Below are 18122 nucleotides of genomic sequence, written 5' to 3' on the forward strand. Positions count from 1 at the left end.
GCGCTGCCGCCGCCGCCGTTGCCGCTGCCGTGCCTGCGTGATGCACAGCGATTCTCATGGTCCAAACCTTTGCTGACTGGATGTCTTGATGATCACTGAGTTTACTAATCACCTTTCGGGGCTGAGGGTGCGTGTGGCGCTGCCGTGTGCTTTGTGTGTCTGCGTGTGCGTGTGGCCCGACGCTGGGCGGAGGACCGAGGGAGGGAGAGAGAGAGGCGCGCCGAGCGAGCGAGCAGGCGAGCCGAGGACGTTGCGCGCGTGATGCATAACTGTTTGACCATCAGACCCCCCTTGAGGACACCCAAACACAGACCTGCACTGATTGCGCCTCCTCCTCGCCTGCTGGCTGGCGTCCGCGCCGCCGCTGCTTCGCTTTCCCCGTACCGTACGCGGCCCACATTGGAGTTGTGTCTCGGCCCACCCCTCGTGGCCCTGTCTGCACACTCACGTGGGCCAAGAGCTGCGCGCTGCGAACGGCGCTGCTGCTGCTGCTGCTGCTGCTTGTGTGTGTGTGTGCGCTCTACCACTGATGAGAAACCCACTTACGACGGTCTTATGACACAACACATCCCGACCATGGATTGAAGTCAAGTGTTCCACCAACAAGGGACGTGCCAAATGTTTCCAGCCGGCGCGTCCTGCGACTGAGGTAGCGAGCGTGTGTGTGTTTTGTCTTTGTGCGGTGCGTGCGTGTCCCTACGCGTGCTTCCTTTCGGTGGGTGCTGTTCCGCGGACGTCCCACCAGCTACCACGCGGAGTATATATACTTTCAGTCTTCGCGGCCGGTCGTTTTCTGGGCCAAGATGCGTGCGAGTGTGTGTGCTGTGCTGCGTGCCGTTCTCTTCGATGTTTTCCGTGTGCGTGTGTGTGTGTTGTCCGCCGCGTTGCCGCGCTGCCGCCGTCGTGATGAGACTGACCCTGCTCCGCTACTGACATGTGAAACCATGATCCGAAACTCTTCAGGGCAACTGACGCGGACGGCGAGCGTGTGGCACGTGTGTGTGTGGCCGCGGTGGCTGTGGCGGCGTGAGCGTCCGCGTGCTGCGCCACGCCCCTCCCCCCGCTGTGTATCCTTTCCCCTCTTCTTTTCCCCTCTCCCCTCTCCCGCCCCTCCGCACTCGTTGTGGTGCAGTGCCGGGTGCTGGTCAAGCGGCTTTAGCCTTGGCGCGGCTTTCACACCCTTGTGCCGTGTGCCATCTTGGTGCGCCTCGAGATCGCGACTGTGCCGCCGCTGCGTGCCGTGCAAGCGTACATGATGACATCAACCGACTGGAGTCTCTGACCTGCTGGTGATCGATAACATCGTGTTGGAATTCTTCTTTCCCCGTCTGACGTGCGCTGCCGGTGCCTGTGTCGGCTGCTGCTGCTGCTGCTGTGTGTGTGTGTGGGTGCGTGTGTAGTTGTTTGTGCGGCGCGCGTGCGGGTGATGAAACTGTCGAATCCGTGTTTCAGCTGAGCCCTGCTGCTGAGAATGCTTCTTGATCTGTTTGACTTCTGACGTGCGCGCTGCCGCCGCCGCCGTTGCCGCTGCCGTGCCTGCGTGATGCACAGCGATTCTCATGGTCCAAACCTTTGCTGACTGGATGTCTTGATGATCACTGAGTTTACTAATCACCTTTCGGGGCTGAGGGTGCGTGTGGCGCTGCCGTGTGCTTTGTGTGTCTGCGTGTGCGTGTGGCCCGACGCTGGGCGGAGGACCGAGGGAGGGAGAGAGAGAGGCGCGCCGAGCGAGCGAGCAGGCGAGCCGAGGACGTTGCGCGCGTGATGCATAACTGTTTGACCATCAGACCCCCCTTGAGGACACCCAAACACAGACCTGCACTGATTGCGCCTCCTCCTCGCCTGCTGGCTGGCGTCCGCGCCGCCGCTGCTTCGCTTTCCCCGTACCGTACGCGGCCCACATTGGAGTTGTGTCTCGGCCCACCCCTCGTGGCCCTGTCTGCACACTCACGTGGGCCAAGAGCTGCGCGCTGCGAACGGCGCTGCTGCTGCTGCTGCTGCTGCTTGTGTGTGTGTGTGCGCTCTACCACTGATGAGAAACCCACTTACGACGGTCTTATGACACAACACATCCCGACCATGGATTGAAGTCAAGTGTTCCACCAACAAGGGACGTGCCAAATGTTTCCAGCCGGCGCGTCCTGCGACTGAGGTAGCGAGCGTGTGTGTGTTTTGTCTTTGTGCGGTGCGTGCGTGTCCCTACGCGTGCTTCCTTTCGGTGGGTGCTGTTCCGCGGACGTCCCACCAGCTACCACGCGGAGTATATATACTTTCAGTCTTCGCGGCCGGTCGTTTTCTGGGCCAAGATGCGTGCGAGTGTGTGTGCTGTGCTGCGTGCCGTTCTCTTCGATGTTTTCCGTGTGCGTGTGTGTGTGTTGTCCGCCGCGTTGCCGCGCTGCCGCCGTCGTGATGAGACTGACCCTGCTCCGCTACTGACATGTGAAACCATGATCCGAAACTCTTCAGGGCAACTGACGCGGACGGCGAGCGTGTGGCACGTGTGTGTGTGGCCGCGGTGGCTGTGGCGGCGTGAGCGTCCGCGTGCTGCGCCACGCCCCTCCCCCCGCTGTGTATCCTTTCCCCTCTTCTTTTCCCCTCTCCCCTCTCCCGCCCCTCCGCACTCGTTGTGGTGCAGTGCCGGGTGCTGGTCAAGCGGCTTTAGCCTTGGCGCGGCTTTCACACCCTTGTGCCGTGTGCCATCTTGGTGCGCCTCGAGATCGCGACTGTGCCGCCGCTGCGTGCCGTGCAAGCGTACATGATGACATCAACCGACTGGAGTCTCTGACCTGCTGGTGATCGATAACATCGTGTTGGAATTCTTCTTTCCCCGTCTGACGTGCGCTGCCGGTGCCTGTGTCGGCTGCTGCTGCTGCTGCTGTGTGTGTGTGTGGGTGCGTGTGTAGTTGTTTGTGCGGCGCGCGTGCGGGTGATGAAACTGTCGAATCCGTGTTTCAGCTGAGCCCTGCTGCTGAGAATGCTTCTTGATCTGTTTGACTTCTGACGTGCGCGCTGCCGCCGCCGCCGTTGCCGCTGCCGTGCCTGCGTGATGCACAGCGATTCTCATGGTCCAAACCTTTGCTGACTGGATGTCTTGATGATCACTGAGTTTACTAATCACCTTTCGGGGCTGAGGGTGCGTGTGGCGCTGCCGTGTGCTTTGTGTGTCTGCGTGTGCGTGTGGCCCGACGCTGGGCGGAGGACCGAGGGAGGGAGAGAGAGAGGCGCGCCGAGCGAGCGAGCAGGCGAGCCGAGGACGTTGCGCGCGTGATGCATAACTGTTTGACCATCAGACCCCCCTTGAGGACACCCAAACACAGACCTGCACTGATTGCGCCTCCTCCTCGCCTGCTGGCTGGCGTCCGCGCCGCCGCTGCTTCGCTTTCCCCGTACCGTACGCGGCCCACATTGGAGTTGTGTCTCGGCCCACCCCTCGTGGCCCTGTCTGCACACTCACGTGGGCCAAGAGCTGCGCGCTGCGAACGGCGCTGCTGCTGCTGCTGCTGCTGCTTGTGTGTGTGTGTGCGCTCTACCACTGATGAGAAACCCACTTACGACGGTCTTATGACACAACACATCCCGACCATGGATTGAAGTCAAGTGTTCCACCAACAAGGGACGTGCCAAATGTTTCCAGCCGGCGCGTCCTGCGACTGAGGTAGCGAGCGTGTGTGTGTTTTGTCTTTGTGCGGTGCGTGCGTGTCCCTACGCGTGCTTCCTTTCGGTGGGTGCTGTTCCGCGGACGTCCCACCAGCTACCACGCGGAGTATATATACTTTCAGTCTTCGCGGCCGGTCGTTTTCTGGGCCAAGATGCGTGCGAGTGTGTGTGCTGTGCTGCGTGCCGTTCTCTTCGATGTTTTCCGTGTGCGTGTGTGTGTGTTGTCCGCCGCGTTGCCGCGCTGCCGCCGTCGTGATGAGACTGACCCTGCTCCGCTACTGACATGTGAAACCATGATCCGAAACTCTTCAGGGCAACTGACGCGGACGGCGAGCGTGTGGCACGTGTGTGTGTGGCCGCGGTGGCTGTGGCGGCGTGAGCGTCCGCGTGCTGCGCCACGCCCCTCCCCCCGCTGTGTATCCTTTCCCCTCTTCTTTTCCCCTCTCCCCTCTCCCGCCCCTCCGCACTCGTTGTGGTGCAGTGCCGGGTGCTGGTCAAGCGGCTTTAGCCTTGGCGCGGCTTTCACACCCTTGTGCCGTGTGCCATCTTGGTGCGCCTCGAGATCGCGACTGTGCCGCCGCTGCGTGCCGTGCAAGCGTACATGATGACATCAACCGACTGGAGTCTCTGACCTGCTGGTGATCGATAACATCGTGTTGGAATTCTTCTTTCCCCGTCTGACGTGCGCTGCCGGTGCCTGTGTCGGCTGCTGCTGCTGCTGCTGTGTGTGTGTGTGGGTGCGTGTGTAGTTGTTTGTGCGGCGCGCGTGCGGGTGATGAAACTGTCGAATCCGTGTTTCAGCTGAGCCCTGCTGCTGAGAATGCTTCTTGATCTGTTTGACTTCTGACGTGCGCGCTGCCGCCGCCGCCGTTGCCGCTGCCGTGCCTGCGTGATGCACAGCGATTCTCATGGTCCAAACCTTTGCTGACTGGATGTCTTGATGATCACTGAGTTTACTAATCACCTTTCGGGGCTGAGGGTGCGTGTGGCGCTGCCGTGTGCTTTGTGTGTCTGCGTGTGCGTGTGGCCCGACGCTGGGCGGAGGACCGAGGGAGGGAGAGAGAGAGGCGCGCCGAGCGAGCGAGCAGGCGAGCCGAGGACGTTGCGCGCGTGATGCATAACTGTTTGACCATCAGACCCCCCTTGAGGACACCCAAACACAGACCTGCACTGATTGCGCCTCCTCCTCGCCTGCTGGCTGGCGTCCGCGCCGCCGCTGCTTCGCTTTCCCCGTACCGTACGCGGCCCACATTGGAGTTGTGTCTCGGCCCACCCCTCGTGGCCCTGTCTGCACACTCACGTGGGCCAAGAGCTGCGCGCTGCGAACGGCGCTGCTGCTGCTGCTGCTGCTGCTTGTGTGTGTGTGTGCGCTCTACCACTGATGAGAAACCCACTTACGACGGTCTTATGACACAACACATCCCGACCATGGATTGAAGTCAAGTGTTCCACCAACAAGGGACGTGCCAAATGTTTCCAGCCGGCGCGTCCTGCGACTGAGGTAGCGAGCGTGTGTGTGTTTTGTCTTTGTGCGGTGCGTGCGTGTCCCTACGCGTGCTTCCTTTCGGTGGGTGCTGTTCCGCGGACGTCCCACCAGCTACCACGCGGAGTATATATACTTTCAGTCTTCGCGGCCGGTCGTTTTCTGGGCCAAGATGCGTGCGAGTGTGTGTGCTGTGCTGCGTGCCGTTCTCTTCGATGTTTTCCGTGTGCGTGTGTGTGTGTTGTCCGCCGCGTTGCCGCGCTGCCGCCGTCGTGATGAGACTGACCCTGCTCCGCTACTGACATGTGAAACCATGATCCGAAACTCTTCAGGGCAACTGACGCGGACGGCGAGCGTGTGGCACGTGTGTGTGTGGCCGCGGTGGCTGTGGCGGCGTGAGCGTCCGCGTGCTGCGCCACGCCCCTCCCCCCGCTGTGTATCCTTTCCCCTCTTCTTTTCCCCTCTCCCCTCTCCCGCCCCTCCGCACTCGTTGTGGTGCAGTGCCGGGTGCTGGTCAAGCGGCTTTAGCCTTGGCGCGGCTTTCACACCCTTGTGCCGTGTGCCATCTTGGTGCGCCTCGAGATCGCGACTGTGCCGCCGCTGCGTGCCGTGCAAGCGTACATGATGACATCAACCGACTGGAGTCTCTGACCTGCTGGTGATCGATAACATCGTGTTGGAATTCTTCTTTCCCCGTCTGACGTGCGCTGCCGGTGCCTGTGTCGGCTGCTGCTGCTGCTGCTGTGTGTGTGTGTGGGTGCGTGTGTAGTTGTTTGTGCGGCGCGCGTGCGGGTGATGAAACTGTCGAATCCGTGTTTCAGCTGAGCCCTGCTGCTGAGAATGCTTCTTGATCTGTTTGACTTCTGACGTGCGCGCTGCCGCCGCCGCCGTTGCCGCTGCCGTGCCTGCGTGATGCACAGCGATTCTCATGGTCCAAACCTTTGCTGACTGGATGTCTTGATGATCACTGAGTTTACTAATCACCTTTCGGGGCTGAGGGTGCGTGTGGCGCTGCCGTGTGCTTTGTGTGTCTGCGTGTGCGTGTGGCCCGACGCTGGGCGGAGGACCGAGGGAGGGAGAGAGAGAGGCGCGCCGAGCGAGCGAGCAGGCGAGCCGAGGACGTTGCGCGCGTGATGCATAACTGTTTGACCATCAGACCCCCCTTGAGGACACCCAAACACAGACCTGCACTGATTGCGCCTCCTCCTCGCCTGCTGGCTGGCGTCCGCGCCGCCGCTGCTTCGCTTTCCCCGTACCGTACGCGGCCCACATTGGAGTTGTGTCTCGGCCCACCCCTCGTGGCCCTGTCTGCACACTCACGTGGGCCAAGAGCTGCGCGCTGCGAACGGCGCTGCTGCTGCTGCTGCTGCTGCTTGTGTGTGTGTGTGCGCTCTACCACTGATGAGAAACCCACTTACGACGGTCTTATGACACAACACATCCCGACCATGGATTGAAGTCAAGTGTTCCACCAACAAGGGACGTGCCAAATGTTTCCAGCCGGCGCGTCCTGCGACTGAGGTAGCGAGCGTGTGTGTGTTTTGTCTTTGTGCGGTGCGTGCGTGTCCCTACGCGTGCTTCCTTTCGGTGGGTGCTGTTCCGCGGACGTCCCACCAGCTACCACGCGGAGTATATATACTTTCAGTCTTCGCGGCCGGTCGTTTTCTGGGCCAAGATGCGTGCGAGTGTGTGTGCTGTGCTGCGTGCCGTTCTCTTCGATGTTTTCCGTGTGCGTGTGTGTGTGTTGTCCGCCGCGTTGCCGCGCTGCCGCCGTCGTGATGAGACTGACCCTGCTCCGCTACTGACATGTGAAACCATGATCCGAAACTCTTCAGGGCAACTGACGCGGACGGCGAGCGTGTGGCACGTGTGTGTGTGGCCGCGGTGGCTGTGGCGGCGTGAGCGTCCGCGTGCTGCGCCACGCCCCTCCCCCCGCTGTGTATCCTTTCCCCTCTTCTTTTCCCCTCTCCCCTCTCCCGCCCCTCCGCACTCGTTGTGGTGCAGTGCCGGGTGCTGGTCAAGCGGCTTTAGCCTTGGCGCGGCTTTCACACCCTTGTGCCGTGTGCCATCTTGGTGCGCCTCGAGATCGCGACTGTGCCGCCGCTGCGTGCCGTGCAAGCGTACATGATGACATCAACCGACTGGAGTCTCTGACCTGCTGGTGATCGATAACATCGTGTTGGAATTCTTCTTTCCCCGTCTGACGTGCGCTGCCGGTGCCTGTGTCGGCTGCTGCTGCTGCTGCTGTGTGTGTGTGTGGGTGCGTGTGTAGTTGTTTGTGCGGCGCGCGTGCGGGTGATGAAACTGTCGAATCCGTGTTTCAGCTGAGCCCTGCTGCTGAGAATGCTTCTTGATCTGTTTGACTTCTGACGTGCGCGCTGCCGCCGCCGCCGTTGCCGCTGCCGTGCCTGCGTGATGCACAGCGATTCTCATGGTCCAAACCTTTGCTGACTGGATGTCTTGATGATCACTGAGTTTACTAATCACCTTTCGGGGCTGAGGGTGCGTGTGGCGCTGCCGTGTGCTTTGTGTGTCTGCGTGTGCGTGTGGCCCGACGCTGGGCGGAGGACCGAGGGAGGGAGAGAGAGAGGCGCGCCGAGCGAGCGAGCAGGCGAGCCGAGGACGTTGCGCGCGTGATGCATAACTGTTTGACCATCAGACCCCCCTTGAGGACACCCAAACACAGACCTGCACTGATTGCGCCTCCTCCTCGCCTGCTGGCTGGCGTCCGCGCCGCCGCTGCTTCGCTTTCCCCGTACCGTACGCGGCCCACATTGGAGTTGTGTCTCGGCCCACCCCTCGTGGCCCTGTCTGCACACTCACGTGGGCCAAGAGCTGCGCGCTGCGAACGGCGCTGCTGCTGCTGCTGCTGCTGCTTGTGTGTGTGTGTGCGCTCTACCACTGATGAGAAACCCACTTACGACGGTCTTATGACACAACACATCCCGACCATGGATTGAAGTCAAGTGTTCCACCAACAAGGGACGTGCCAAATGTTTCCAGCCGGCGCGTCCTGCGACTGAGGTAGCGAGCGTGTGTGTGTTTTGTCTTTGTGCGGTGCGTGCGTGTCCCTACGCGTGCTTCCTTTCGGTGGGTGCTGTTCCGCGGACGTCCCACCAGCTACCACGCGGAGTATATATACTTTCAGTCTTCGCGGCCGGTCGTTTTCTGGGCCAAGATGCGTGCGAGTGTGTGTGCTGTGCTGCGTGCCGTTCTCTTCGATGTTTTCCGTGTGCGTGTGTGTGTGTTGTCCGCCGCGTTGCCGCGCTGCCGCCGTCGTGATGAGACTGACCCTGCTCCGCTACTGACATGTGAAACCATGATCCGAAACTCTTCAGGGCAACTGACGCGGACGGCGAGCGTGTGGCACGTGTGTGTGTGGCCGCGGTGGCTGTGGCGGCGTGAGCGTCCGCGTGCTGCGCCACGCCCCTCCCCCCGCTGTGTATCCTTTCCCCTCTTCTTTTCCCCTCTCCCCTCTCCCGCCCCTCCGCACTCGTTGTGGTGCAGTGCCGGGTGCTGGTCAAGCGGCTTTAGCCTTGGCGCGGCTTTCACACCCTTGTGCCGTGTGCCATCTTGGTGCGCCTCGAGATCGCGACTGTGCCGCCGCTGCGTGCCGTGCAAGCGTACATGATGACATCAACCGACTGGAGTCTCTGACCTGCTGGTGATCGATAACATCGTGTTGGAATTCTTCTTTCCCCGTCTGACGTGCGCTGCCGGTGCCTGTGTCGGCTGCTGCTGCTGCTGCTGTGTGTGTGTGTGGGTGCGTGTGTAGTTGTTTGTGCGGCGCGCGTGCGGGTGATGAAACTGTCGAATCCGTGTTTCAGCTGAGCCCTGCTGCTGAGAATGCTTCTTGATCTGTTTGACTTCTGACGTGCGCGCTGCCGCCGCCGCCGTTGCCGCTGCCGTGCCTGCGTGATGCACAGCGATTCTCATGGTCCAAACCTTTGCTGACTGGATGTCTTGATGATCACTGAGTTTACTAATCACCTTTCGGGGCTGAGGGTGCGTGTGGCGCTGCCGTGTGCTTTGTGTGTCTGCGTGTGCGTGTGGCCCGACGCTGGGCGGAGGACCGAGGGAGGGAGAGAGAGAGGCGCGCCGAGCGAGCGAGCAGGCGAGCCGAGGACGTTGCGCGCGTGATGCATAACTGTTTGACCATCAGACCCCCCTTGAGGACACCCAAACACAGACCTGCACTGATTGCGCCTCCTCCTCGCCTGCTGGCTGGCGTCCGCGCCGCCGCTGCTTCGCTTTCCCCGTACCGTACGCGGCCCACATTGGAGTTGTGTCTCGGCCCACCCCTCGTGGCCCTGTCTGCACACTCACGTGGGCCAAGAGCTGCGCGCTGCGAACGGCGCTGCTGCTGCTGCTGCTGCTGCTTGTGTGTGTGTGTGCGCTCTACCACTGATGAGAAACCCACTTACGACGGTCTTATGACACAACACATCCCGACCATGGATTGAAGTCAAGTGTTCCACCAACAAGGGACGTGCCAAATATTTCCAGCCGGCGCGTCCTGCGACTGAGGTAGCGAGCATGTGTGTGGTCTGTCTGGGTATGGGTGCGTTGGATGTGGCGTTGATTCAACTGTTTGTTGTTGTTCGTACCCCGGATGCGGCAGTTTGAGTGGACGGTGCGGTAGCGCTTCCACGGGCTGTGTGCAGGAAAGGGCGTGCAGCTGGTGGGAGGGAGTGCAGTGGTTTCTGCTTCTGTTTCTTGATTTCTGTTTTCCGTGGAGCGACAAACGAAAGAGGACTGTCTCTTTAATTGCTTTTTTAACGCGAGTGTTACGCGCATCCGGGTTCCCGGGTTCATTGCTTGTGATCGAATCGTTTCCTTCTAATGTTGAAGGAAAGTGTTGAAGTTGCAGCTGTCAACCATCGCGTGTTTGATCTGGTGTCTTTTTGTGACACCAGTGGAAATGTTCACTGCTGTTTCGTTGAGTTTGGATGGTTCTGATAAACCTGTTGGCTGCTGTCGAGGTGCGGGCTGATAGTCTGTTGAAGCATGCGCGGCGTTACTTACATACGTTGGCGGGAGTTGTTTCCGAATGATGAGCTGTTCAGCCTTAGCTTTCCTTCTCGCCGTCTCGTTTTCCTCTCCCTAACCTTACCTTTTCTTTCGTATTCAGTATGCGGATGTACGCGTTTCTTTAACGTTTCTGCTGCAATCACTCCTTTTTAGAGTGTTTTTGTCGGTACCGTTTTCATTTCCCCCACTCTTTTTAGCCTTTCGATTCTTCCTAATGCCCGCCGGAATTGTGGCGCTGCATGAACTCCCGGTGTCGACGCTGTCGAGTCTCCTTGAAAGGTACAAGGCCGATCTGGAGCGCACGTCGCCGAATGAAAGCGACTGCATTCCGCTGAAAGCCGTCGACGCGCAGGCGGAGCGGCTTGCGCTGCAACGTCTCCTCACCAACGTTTCCACTGTCGAGTTTGCAAGCTGCAGCAACTCACCGTTTTTCTCACCGGAGATGGGACGACAGGAAACGGTGCGGGTGCTGAAATACGCGCGACGCATCGCGCACACCATCACGCGACCCACCTACGGCAGGTACCTCAAAATGGTGATGCTGCTGCTGCGCGAGCTTCGCTTTGTAGTGTTTGCGCACGATGCGCAGCTCTTCTCGCGAAATCTGCCCTTCTACTCCCCGCAAAGCGTGTACGCCCGTGGCCGAGCAGCGATGGAGGGACGGTGTGGCGGGGACACGGTGCAGAAAGTGGCGGAGGCGTTTCAGCTCATCGCCTCACAGCGCTACTACGGTGCTATGCAGCTGCTGCAACAGCGGAATAACATGGCCAAAGACAAGAACACCCCTTTTGCGAGAGCGCTGATGACGGTGTTTACGGGGCTGACCGGTTGCATCCGCACGGTATGTGCGGCGCAGCTGGCTCTCCGTGATGCGGAGTATGCGGCCCTTCTGGTGAAGAATTGGTCTCAGACGTCTCTCGACATCGTCGGCGCTGTCGAAGAGCTGCAGGCAACACCAATGGCGACGATGGTGGAGTACTTGACCGACGTCGGTGGGCGCATTCGGCTGTGCGCGGCGACACACGCGTCCGCGACGCGAGGCAGCGCTTTGGACTGCTTGTGTCGTCGTTTGCAACAAACTATTTACGTGTCCTGCGCAAGCTTACGTCGCGAAGACAAAAGAAAGAGAGGCAGCCCTTTACCTAAACTTACCCCTCCGCCCGCCGTGTTGCTGCAGGTGGTCACATCGGGCGGTGGCAGAGCTATGGTCGAGGGTGCCCTGACAAGTTTTATTCACATAGTGGATCAGTTCAGCCTTCTGGCCCCCGATCTGAACGCGATGAACTACCTGCTGCAGCTGTACGGCTTGGAGGAAGCAGACCTCCTCGCACACGAGGCGGACGTGATCGATGGCACCACAAAGCGACTGAACGGTGTCCTCTTTGAGGAGAAGATGTTTGAGGCGGAGCTGCGCGACGTGGTGCTGCAGGTGCTTGTTCCGCACTGTTGCGCGGTGACGGGCTGCGAGGAGGCGATGGCACAGGCGTGGGTGCTGGCGTGCCTGCGCATCCCTCCCACCTCGATGTCTGCGAAGGAGGACAGCACCAGCGACAGCCCCGACGCGGCGGACGCGGTGGCTGGGTTGGCTGACATGCCCGTCTGGACGAGGCCGGCGACAGCGGCACCAAACGTCGCCCCACCGCAGTATCGACTGGTGCGCAACGTGCACTATGACTGGGACGACGCCGGGCTTCTGTGGATGCCACGCACTGATGGCGAACTGGACGGGGTTGTCTACGATGCGCAGTCCCGGCAGGTGCTCTTCGTGTTGGAGGCAAAGTTGAACATCGCCGATTTAGGCAAAGCGTCCAACCAGAAGGATCGTCTGTTCGGGGCGTTGGACAGGGCGTGGAATCCTTCTTGTCCGCCGCCATCGTCAAAGCAAGGGAAGGCACCGCGGCGCCCCGTGAATTTCCCAGCGAGGTCCACGTCCGTGCCGATCAAACTTGTGTTTTCTGTGGCTGACAAGACAGACGCCGCTTCGCCAGTGACAGCCGCGGCCGACGGCGATGAGACGCCGCTGCACGACGCAGTGGAAGACGATGTCGACGGAGCAGAAGACGGTGACGCAGCCGCTGCTGTTGCCGTGGAAGAGGCCGCCGATGAGACTGCGGGGCTGGGCGCGGCACCGCTCGCCTCTGCAAAGAAGATGACGTTGTTTTTCACACAGGACAACTTCACCGAATTTTTTCGTGGTCCGCCGCTTCGCTCGTCGCCTGCTGGGGCTGCCGCGGATGCCGCACCGCAGACCGGCAATTTTCACCGCGACGTTGCCGGCACGGCGTTGACGGTTTCGCGCGAGTGTCGCTGGGTCTACCTGACCTCTCTGCGGCCGAAGAGCGACGCGGTCAACAGCACGGCTCCTGCTCCTGGGGGAGAGGTTTATCTCGTGGAGATGGCCCTGGCGTCTGCCGTTGGCGACGCCGTTGCTGAAGCGTATCACAGGTTCTGTATGGCAGGCCCCAACGGGGGGTTGTCGAAGGCTGCGTTGACCTCTCTTTTTCTCTCTATTGGTAGCAGCTCCTTCTTTGTGCAGTGCGTGCTGAAGAAGAAGGGAGATGCAGGTATTGCATCCGTACCCCGCCTGCAGTTGGATCTTTCCTTCCCAACCGACGCGATGCTGAGCTCGTCGAGTGTCATGACCCAGCAGACCTCGTCGTGTCCTTATACACGCGCTCTGCAGCTGTGGAAAAACCGTGTACGGCTGGTGGACGACACGCTCGCTGTTCAGCAGGTACAGCTGCGCAACGACTTCCTCAGTGAACTGCAGGTGAGCGACCGCAGCCTCTCGTTTGCTGTCAACACTGTTGAGAAGCGGGTTTTCATAAAGGCCAAGAAAACGCCGTCCTTCTGTGAGGTGGTGAAGTCGTTGATGAACGTTCACTGTCTACGCAATCTGGTGATGGTTATCCATGATCACGATGATGAGACGAGTGCTTGAAGGAGTTTGGCCGCGTTGGGTGCGTGGTGTCTTCATGCACGCGAAGATGGGACCCTTCCAGCAGGGCTCGGGGGCGATAGAAAGTCGAGGCGTCCATCGGTTTCGGCAACACCGTGAGGAAAATTGCGTACCTATCCGCAGAAAGCGATGATGATGCCAATGGCGATCTGAAGGTCGCGCCTTTCTTCTCCATCGAACTGCAATTCAAAGATCAACGCTCTCCGGACGGTCAATCATTTTTATCGCTGTCATCTTCATTTTCCCGTTCTTCTTTGCTTTTTTTTTTCTCTTGATGTATGCGCGTGTGTGTTCCGTACGTTGAATCCGTGCGCGACATGCAGTGTTACGTAGACCTCGAACTCGTGGTGCTGTTTTTCTTTTGGTTTTCTTCCCCCCTCTTCGCTTTGCCCCTTATATCGATGCTCTTAGAAATGTACCGTTTAGGTGGTCTTTCCCGAATACCGCGTAGCCGTCCTCTTCCTCCACCCTTTTTTTGATAGTTTACGAAAAGAATGGAATGATTTATTTTCATTGCCTCACTTTTTTGCTTTTTTGTGTTTTTTTTTTTCGTCCACCGGCTCGTTGGCAGCATTCTTTTTTTTTCTCCTTTTAGAAGTTTACGGTCAAATCGTTTCTATCATTTATTGCTCGTCGCTCAAGTGCAGCACATATCAGCAACATGTATGAAACTCAAATGACCCTAAAACGTTGTTTTGCGAGAGGAAAAAAAGGTCGAAAAAGTGCTGGTTTACACTGGTGTCATCTCATACCACAAGGAGGGAAACAAAAAACACGTGTATCGTGATAGCCGTCCTGTGCGTTATGAAGAAAAGCGGAATGGGAGAAGGACACAGGGAGCTTACCTCGCTTCCGCGCCGGTGTGTCGGTGACAAAACTCAAAACTGCGTTCTTCTCTGTGCTTCTCTTCACCTTTCCCTTTTTCTTCTCTCTCTGTTCGATCTTTGTCTTCTTTCATCGTCGTTGTTCCGCATTCACACGGATATATATATATATATATATTCTTCCGTTGTGTGCTGTGATCAAGAGCACGCGGTAAAGCAGAGAGAGAGAAAGAGCTGCTCGTACACCACTATTTGAATAGTTTGCCCCTTCACTTTTAAGGCACTCACTGCGTAAAGAAGAGCAGTAAATACATTTGTGTTGCGCTCTTTCACATCCTCTTTGTCATACATACTTCTTTCACACACATGCATCTTTATATATATATATTGCGTTGCCCTTCGTTGTTCTTCGTTTTAGTATTTTTGATGTGTTATTCCTCTCCAGCACTTTCTTTTTTATTACTTCTTCTTACGCACGTCTGCATTCTTTTGCTAGTCAACAATTCCATTCTTTTTCGTTCTTGCCTGCTCTTTCTTTAATGTCTTTTCGTTATTGTTGTTGTTACTGACTTCCAGCACTTTGTTTTCAAAAGCTGCTTTTGCTTCTTTTCCGGTGGAGGTGGTTTCCAGTTTTGTGTCTATTTCTTGGTGTGTTTGCTGTCCCGTTGTTGAGCTTCCATTATTATTATTATTATTACCAACGTCGTCATTGTTTTCACCCATATACGTGCATCTCCGTCAACTGTAAAGGAAGAAGAGATAATAATAAAAAATGATCCGTTCGGGACGCTCATCATTAGCGGAGAGCTTCCATTCGCTGGCGGACAGCACGGGCGGTGATGAGTTCCTCGCTGCAAGTCCGTTCAATCCGGAGAACCTTGAGCGGCGTCGCGCGCAGCGAGACACGAACGTGAGCAAAGCCGCATTTCAACCTCAGTTTTGCCGCATCGACTCGATGGCGTACCTCGGACGTGGCATTGTGGAGGACAACGACCACGTGGCTCCCGTTGCCGTTCAGTCCCCGCGAGAACGACCACCGCAGCCGTCCCCCAACGCAGGCTCGGCTTCTGGCGCAAAGAGCGCTGGCGGTGGAAGCGGACGTCCTCCGCTGTCAAATCGCTTTGTATCCGACAACCATTCAGCGGGGAGCGCAGTGCGACGCCACGTCGGTAATGGAGATCGCAATGGCCACGTCCACGGACCGAAAAGCACCAACCCAGCCGCGAGCGCCTCGCCTTCTCCTCTCTCCACCCCTCCGCCCCTCACGAGGGCAACGCGCGTCCCAGCCCCTCCCGCATCGGAGCCCGGCACGTCGCCCCGCAGCGGCACGAACTGCCGCAGTCTGCAGCCTGGCGCCTGTAGCGGAGCCGTGACGTCCACGACACCTGCAGACACGTCGAAGGTCGCGCATTCCGCGCTGCCTGTGTCTCCCCCTGCTTCTGCCTTCAACATGTGCGCACCGAAGAAAGCAGCGATCACGGACTCACGCTCCCCGGCCTGCTGGCCTCTCGACTCTGCCGGTGGTGGTGCGCCGCAGCCTGTGCATCCTTCGCCCCAAGTGCGGCCGCCGCATACCCCCGCCAGCTTCCACATCACCAAGTCCCCATCTTGTGCTGGCGCCGTCGACCAGGGGCGAAAAAAACACTGGACCGATCGACTCGACTTGTGTAATGCCGGCAATAGAGACATTCGCAGTCAAGCAGATGCAGGTTGTCGTGCTTCCTTTACCCGGGGGCGACGCCGAACGTCGGACTTGCCGGACTTCATAGCCCCTTTATCCCCTGCGAAGCTGTCCGCGATTGAAGGCAACGGGCTGCCACCCTCACCCATTTCTCGCGGCGTTGGCGCGGCGAGCTCGCTTTCTTCGCAGACGTCGGTCCCGGCGCTACCGATGCTGAATGGGCAGGGCAGCAGCGGCGACAACCTCAACAGCAGCAACGTCTCGCAGCAAATGGTGGTGCGGCGACGCAACTCGTCACCTGCGCGTGTGCGTCGCCCCTCCGCCACCACTACAACTGCAGCCGGCTCACGAACCACAACGGGGGTGGCTGCACGGGCAGGAGTGCCTTCCCCGCCGCTGCTCGGCCTGCGCGGAAAGACGAGCGACAGCAAGAGCAGTAACAGCACAAAGGAGGCGCCGTCACCAAGTCCGTCCCCGGCCGGTCGCAGCTTTGGTCTGCGGGTGCCACCGACGACCAGCGGTACGGGTGTGAATGGGCGAGGAAATTGGCAGGTCCCTGCAAGTCCGAAAGGGACGGTGTTGAGCGCCTTCCTGGCGTCTGCAGCCCCCAGTGCTGTAAGCGTGTTGTCACGTTCATCTTCGTCGGCGTCGTTCTCGTCCTCCACGCCTGCCGCCTCACCGTCGGTCACGCTGCGCTTGATGGCCGACAACGCACCCAGCAGTCGCCTCGCGACTGCTACACGGACCACCGTTACGCAGGTGTCTCGACCGGAAACGGCAGCGTTTCATCGCTCGTCTGCACCGCCTCCCGCGCCGAAGCGGAGGGCAGTGGTACCGACGCCTGTGGCGGTGCGCACGGCCAGCGCCCCCAACCTCGTGCAGACGAGTGCCAGCGATAGAAACGATACCGGTAGTCCGAGTCGAGGCTCGGCTGACGCGCGGCAAGACGGTGTCCCGATGGACTTGAACGCCATTAATGCGGATTTTTTGAATAAGATCAAAAAGGCGCAGCGCCGCCGCTCATTGCTGGACGTCGAGGGGGGCAGCATGAGCGATTCCGTCCGACGGCAGTACTACCTTCTCCCCTCGGAGGAAGAGACATCCATCCCGAACTTTGCGCGACGGGCCGGCGACTTGCACGTCAAGATAAACGGTTCTCTCCTCGCGGGCAGCAGTGACGTGACGGGAGATGGCAGCCATCGCAAAAGCAGCGAAGGTGACGGCGCGGACTCGGCGTTCTTTCCCCCTGCGTCCAAGACCCCATCAGCCCCCTCGTCGCTGGGGAGGAAAGACGCGTCCTCCTCCGCGGTGCCGCATAATCGTTTCTGGAGCGCCGGGCCGCCCACGACAGGGGAGAGTCCGCATACGCCAGAGTGCTCGCCGCAGTCGGCGCGGTTTATTCTGCCCGAGCCGTCTGACGCCGGCACCGACTCGGACGGCAGCGAGGACCTGATGGAGCCGTTAATGCTGGACGCCACGCGTGTTTATTATCCTGAGAGTAGCAAGACCATTCACGCGAAGAGGTGAGCAGAAGGCCTTGCCTGCGAGTTGGAACGCGTGCCGAATGTTGTGGTATCCATCGAAAGGAAAGCATCGTTCCTTGCTTTTACGGTGGAAGAAATCGCGGACGCCCTGCGTAGGTTCAGGTTTTTGTGGGCTTTCATTATAAAGATTCTGCCAGGCTGCTGTCGCTATCATTGGTTTTATTTCCTTTTGATTTCCTTCCTTCCTTATTTGAATCATGTGTATGGGAAAGGATAGTTTGTGGCAGGTTACTGCCTTGCGAGCATTATTGTTATTATTTCTTTTTCTGGAACTGCGTTCGACCTTCTCGTAGAGTGTTCGAAGTGTTCTCGGAAGCCATTCGGTTTTCATTCGTTATGTTTTCTTCACCACCGTTTTTATATACTCTCTCTTTATCAGCGCAGTGCTTTTCCCCCGTTTTAAAGCTTTCATCCGTTCCACCCTGTCGGCGGGTTAGGGTGCGCCCGTTCATCGTTATCGTTGTTGTTGTTTTGCACACAAATATATATAGTTGAGTACTCTCCTGGGAGTTTCCGCATGTACTATTTCTTTTTTCTCTTTTCTAGTCTTCAGACGAAAGAAAATTTAAAAAAATGCACTGACTAGGTGTTTGAAACAGCTCCGGTGCATCTTTATTACTGCTGCTATGTGTGTTTTCTTCTCCAGCCTGCTTTTGTTTCATGATTTGGACAATTTTTCGTTATTCATTCTACTCGAATTAAATGTGCAAATGAAAGCCATTCGATTGCTTTGTTGCGAACATCCATATGCGTGCGGTTCGTTTCTCATTCATCCTGGCACGTGTGTTTCTCTCGCGCGTTTACACGACCACATATCTTGTTTTTTTGTTTGTTTCCCGTTTTCTGCCTTCTCAAACTGCTGCGCAAGATGATGCGCTGTCAAGTTACAACTCATTATTATTTTTTCTTTCTTCTTTTCGTCTCCGTCGTGTTTACCTGACCT

General features: G+C 58.4%; 2 protein-coding genes and 37 non-coding genes across 39 annotated transcripts; all 39 read left to right on the plus strand.

Moving 5' to 3' along the window:
* Nucleotides 1–391: 391 nt before the first annotated feature.
* Nucleotides 392–460, plus strand: ABB37_00990. Its single transcript, XR_001548618.1, has one exon. It is a non-coding gene; the product is annotated as a snoRNA (small nucleolar RNA).
* A 442-nt stretch (nt 461–902) lies between these two features.
* ABB37_00991 lies at nt 903–974 on the plus strand. Its single transcript, XR_001548619.1, has one exon. It is a non-coding gene; the product is annotated as a snoRNA (small nucleolar RNA).
* A 173-nt stretch (nt 975–1147) lies between these two features.
* On the plus strand, nt 1148–1214 carry ABB37_00992. Its single transcript, XR_001548620.1, has one exon. It is a non-coding gene; the product is annotated as a snoRNA (small nucleolar RNA).
* A 39-nt stretch (nt 1215–1253) lies between these two features.
* ABB37_00993 lies at nt 1254–1332 on the plus strand. The gene has a single exon (XR_001548621.1). It is a non-coding gene; the product is annotated as a snoRNA (small nucleolar RNA).
* Nucleotides 1333–1423: 91 nt separating this feature from the next.
* ABB37_00994 lies at nt 1424–1500 on the plus strand. Its single transcript, XR_001548622.1, has one exon. It is a non-coding gene; the product is annotated as a snoRNA (small nucleolar RNA).
* Nucleotides 1501–1758: 258 nt separating this feature from the next.
* On the plus strand, nt 1759–1826 carry ABB37_00995. Its single transcript, XR_001548623.1, has one exon. It is a non-coding gene; the product is annotated as a snoRNA (small nucleolar RNA).
* A 68-nt stretch (nt 1827–1894) lies between these two features.
* Nucleotides 1895–1963, plus strand: ABB37_00996. Its single transcript, XR_001548624.1, has one exon. It is a non-coding gene; the product is annotated as a snoRNA (small nucleolar RNA).
* Nucleotides 1964–2405: 442 nt separating this feature from the next.
* On the plus strand, nt 2406–2477 carry ABB37_00997. The gene has a single exon (XR_001548625.1). It is a non-coding gene; the product is annotated as a snoRNA (small nucleolar RNA).
* A 173-nt stretch (nt 2478–2650) lies between these two features.
* On the plus strand, nt 2651–2717 carry ABB37_00998. The gene has a single exon (XR_001548626.1). It is a non-coding gene; the product is annotated as a snoRNA (small nucleolar RNA).
* Nucleotides 2718–2756: 39 nt separating this feature from the next.
* Nucleotides 2757–2835, plus strand: ABB37_00999. The gene has a single exon (XR_001548627.1). It is a non-coding gene; the product is annotated as a snoRNA (small nucleolar RNA).
* Nucleotides 2836–2926: 91 nt separating this feature from the next.
* ABB37_01000 lies at nt 2927–3003 on the plus strand. The gene has a single exon (XR_001548628.1). It is a non-coding gene; the product is annotated as a snoRNA (small nucleolar RNA).
* A 258-nt stretch (nt 3004–3261) lies between these two features.
* ABB37_01001 lies at nt 3262–3329 on the plus strand. Its single transcript, XR_001548629.1, has one exon. It is a non-coding gene; the product is annotated as a snoRNA (small nucleolar RNA).
* Nucleotides 3330–3397: 68 nt separating this feature from the next.
* Nucleotides 3398–3466, plus strand: ABB37_01002. Its single transcript, XR_001548630.1, has one exon. It is a non-coding gene; the product is annotated as a snoRNA (small nucleolar RNA).
* Nucleotides 3467–3908: 442 nt separating this feature from the next.
* Nucleotides 3909–3980, plus strand: ABB37_01003. Its single transcript, XR_001548631.1, has one exon. It is a non-coding gene; the product is annotated as a snoRNA (small nucleolar RNA).
* Nucleotides 3981–4153: 173 nt separating this feature from the next.
* ABB37_01004 lies at nt 4154–4220 on the plus strand. The gene has a single exon (XR_001548632.1). It is a non-coding gene; the product is annotated as a snoRNA (small nucleolar RNA).
* Nucleotides 4221–4259: 39 nt separating this feature from the next.
* ABB37_01005 lies at nt 4260–4338 on the plus strand. Its single transcript, XR_001548633.1, has one exon. It is a non-coding gene; the product is annotated as a snoRNA (small nucleolar RNA).
* Nucleotides 4339–4429: 91 nt separating this feature from the next.
* Nucleotides 4430–4506, plus strand: ABB37_01006. The gene has a single exon (XR_001548634.1). It is a non-coding gene; the product is annotated as a snoRNA (small nucleolar RNA).
* Nucleotides 4507–4764: 258 nt separating this feature from the next.
* Nucleotides 4765–4832, plus strand: ABB37_01007. The gene has a single exon (XR_001548635.1). It is a non-coding gene; the product is annotated as a snoRNA (small nucleolar RNA).
* A 68-nt stretch (nt 4833–4900) lies between these two features.
* On the plus strand, nt 4901–4969 carry ABB37_01008. The gene has a single exon (XR_001548636.1). It is a non-coding gene; the product is annotated as a snoRNA (small nucleolar RNA).
* Nucleotides 4970–5411: 442 nt separating this feature from the next.
* Nucleotides 5412–5483, plus strand: ABB37_01009. The gene has a single exon (XR_001548637.1). It is a non-coding gene; the product is annotated as a snoRNA (small nucleolar RNA).
* Nucleotides 5484–5656: 173 nt separating this feature from the next.
* ABB37_01010 lies at nt 5657–5723 on the plus strand. Its single transcript, XR_001548638.1, has one exon. It is a non-coding gene; the product is annotated as a snoRNA (small nucleolar RNA).
* Nucleotides 5724–5762: 39 nt separating this feature from the next.
* On the plus strand, nt 5763–5841 carry ABB37_01011. Its single transcript, XR_001548639.1, has one exon. It is a non-coding gene; the product is annotated as a snoRNA (small nucleolar RNA).
* A 91-nt stretch (nt 5842–5932) lies between these two features.
* On the plus strand, nt 5933–6009 carry ABB37_01012. Its single transcript, XR_001548640.1, has one exon. It is a non-coding gene; the product is annotated as a snoRNA (small nucleolar RNA).
* Nucleotides 6010–6267: 258 nt separating this feature from the next.
* ABB37_01013 lies at nt 6268–6335 on the plus strand. Its single transcript, XR_001548641.1, has one exon. It is a non-coding gene; the product is annotated as a snoRNA (small nucleolar RNA).
* Nucleotides 6336–6403: 68 nt separating this feature from the next.
* ABB37_01014 lies at nt 6404–6472 on the plus strand. Its single transcript, XR_001548642.1, has one exon. It is a non-coding gene; the product is annotated as a snoRNA (small nucleolar RNA).
* Nucleotides 6473–6914: 442 nt separating this feature from the next.
* ABB37_01015 lies at nt 6915–6986 on the plus strand. The gene has a single exon (XR_001548643.1). It is a non-coding gene; the product is annotated as a snoRNA (small nucleolar RNA).
* Nucleotides 6987–7159: 173 nt separating this feature from the next.
* Nucleotides 7160–7226, plus strand: ABB37_01016. The gene has a single exon (XR_001548644.1). It is a non-coding gene; the product is annotated as a snoRNA (small nucleolar RNA).
* Nucleotides 7227–7265: 39 nt separating this feature from the next.
* On the plus strand, nt 7266–7344 carry ABB37_01017. Its single transcript, XR_001548645.1, has one exon. It is a non-coding gene; the product is annotated as a snoRNA (small nucleolar RNA).
* Nucleotides 7345–7435: 91 nt separating this feature from the next.
* ABB37_01018 lies at nt 7436–7512 on the plus strand. Its single transcript, XR_001548646.1, has one exon. It is a non-coding gene; the product is annotated as a snoRNA (small nucleolar RNA).
* A 258-nt stretch (nt 7513–7770) lies between these two features.
* ABB37_01019 lies at nt 7771–7838 on the plus strand. The gene has a single exon (XR_001548647.1). It is a non-coding gene; the product is annotated as a snoRNA (small nucleolar RNA).
* A 68-nt stretch (nt 7839–7906) lies between these two features.
* Nucleotides 7907–7975, plus strand: ABB37_01020. Its single transcript, XR_001548648.1, has one exon. It is a non-coding gene; the product is annotated as a snoRNA (small nucleolar RNA).
* A 442-nt stretch (nt 7976–8417) lies between these two features.
* Nucleotides 8418–8489, plus strand: ABB37_01021. The gene has a single exon (XR_001548649.1). It is a non-coding gene; the product is annotated as a snoRNA (small nucleolar RNA).
* Nucleotides 8490–8662: 173 nt separating this feature from the next.
* Nucleotides 8663–8729, plus strand: ABB37_01022. Its single transcript, XR_001548650.1, has one exon. It is a non-coding gene; the product is annotated as a snoRNA (small nucleolar RNA).
* Nucleotides 8730–8768: 39 nt separating this feature from the next.
* On the plus strand, nt 8769–8847 carry ABB37_01023. The gene has a single exon (XR_001548651.1). It is a non-coding gene; the product is annotated as a snoRNA (small nucleolar RNA).
* Nucleotides 8848–8938: 91 nt separating this feature from the next.
* ABB37_01024 lies at nt 8939–9015 on the plus strand. The gene has a single exon (XR_001548652.1). It is a non-coding gene; the product is annotated as a snoRNA (small nucleolar RNA).
* A 258-nt stretch (nt 9016–9273) lies between these two features.
* ABB37_01025 lies at nt 9274–9341 on the plus strand. Its single transcript, XR_001548653.1, has one exon. It is a non-coding gene; the product is annotated as a snoRNA (small nucleolar RNA).
* A 68-nt stretch (nt 9342–9409) lies between these two features.
* On the plus strand, nt 9410–9478 carry ABB37_01026. The gene has a single exon (XR_001548654.1). It is a non-coding gene; the product is annotated as a snoRNA (small nucleolar RNA).
* Nucleotides 9479–10385: 907 nt separating this feature from the next.
* Nucleotides 10386–13112, plus strand: ABB37_00658 (hypothetical protein; the record flags this gene model as incomplete). The annotated part of the gene is made up of 1 exon (XM_015796943.1): nt 10386–13112. One exon carries the CDS (start codon nt 10386–10388, stop codon nt 13110–13112), a length of 2727 nt encoding a protein of 908 aa, XP_015664951.1.
* Nucleotides 13113–14155: 1043 nt separating this feature from the next.
* ABB37_00659 (hypothetical protein) lies at nt 14156–17162 on the plus strand (the record flags this gene model as incomplete). Its single annotated transcript, XM_015796944.1, has 1 exon — nt 14156–17162. The coding sequence occupies exon 1, from the start codon at nt 14727–14729 to the stop codon at nt 17160–17162; it is 2436 nt and encodes an 811-aa protein (XP_015664952.1). The 5' UTR covers nt 14156–14726.
* Nucleotides 17163–18122: the final 960 nt, after the last annotated feature.

This window comes from Leptomonas pyrrhocoris (genome assembly GCF_001293395.1).
Source record: "Leptomonas pyrrhocoris isolate H10 chromosome Unknown, whole genome shotgun sequence".
Lineage (NCBI taxonomy): Eukaryota > Euglenozoa > Kinetoplastea > Trypanosomatida > Trypanosomatidae > Leptomonas > Leptomonas pyrrhocoris.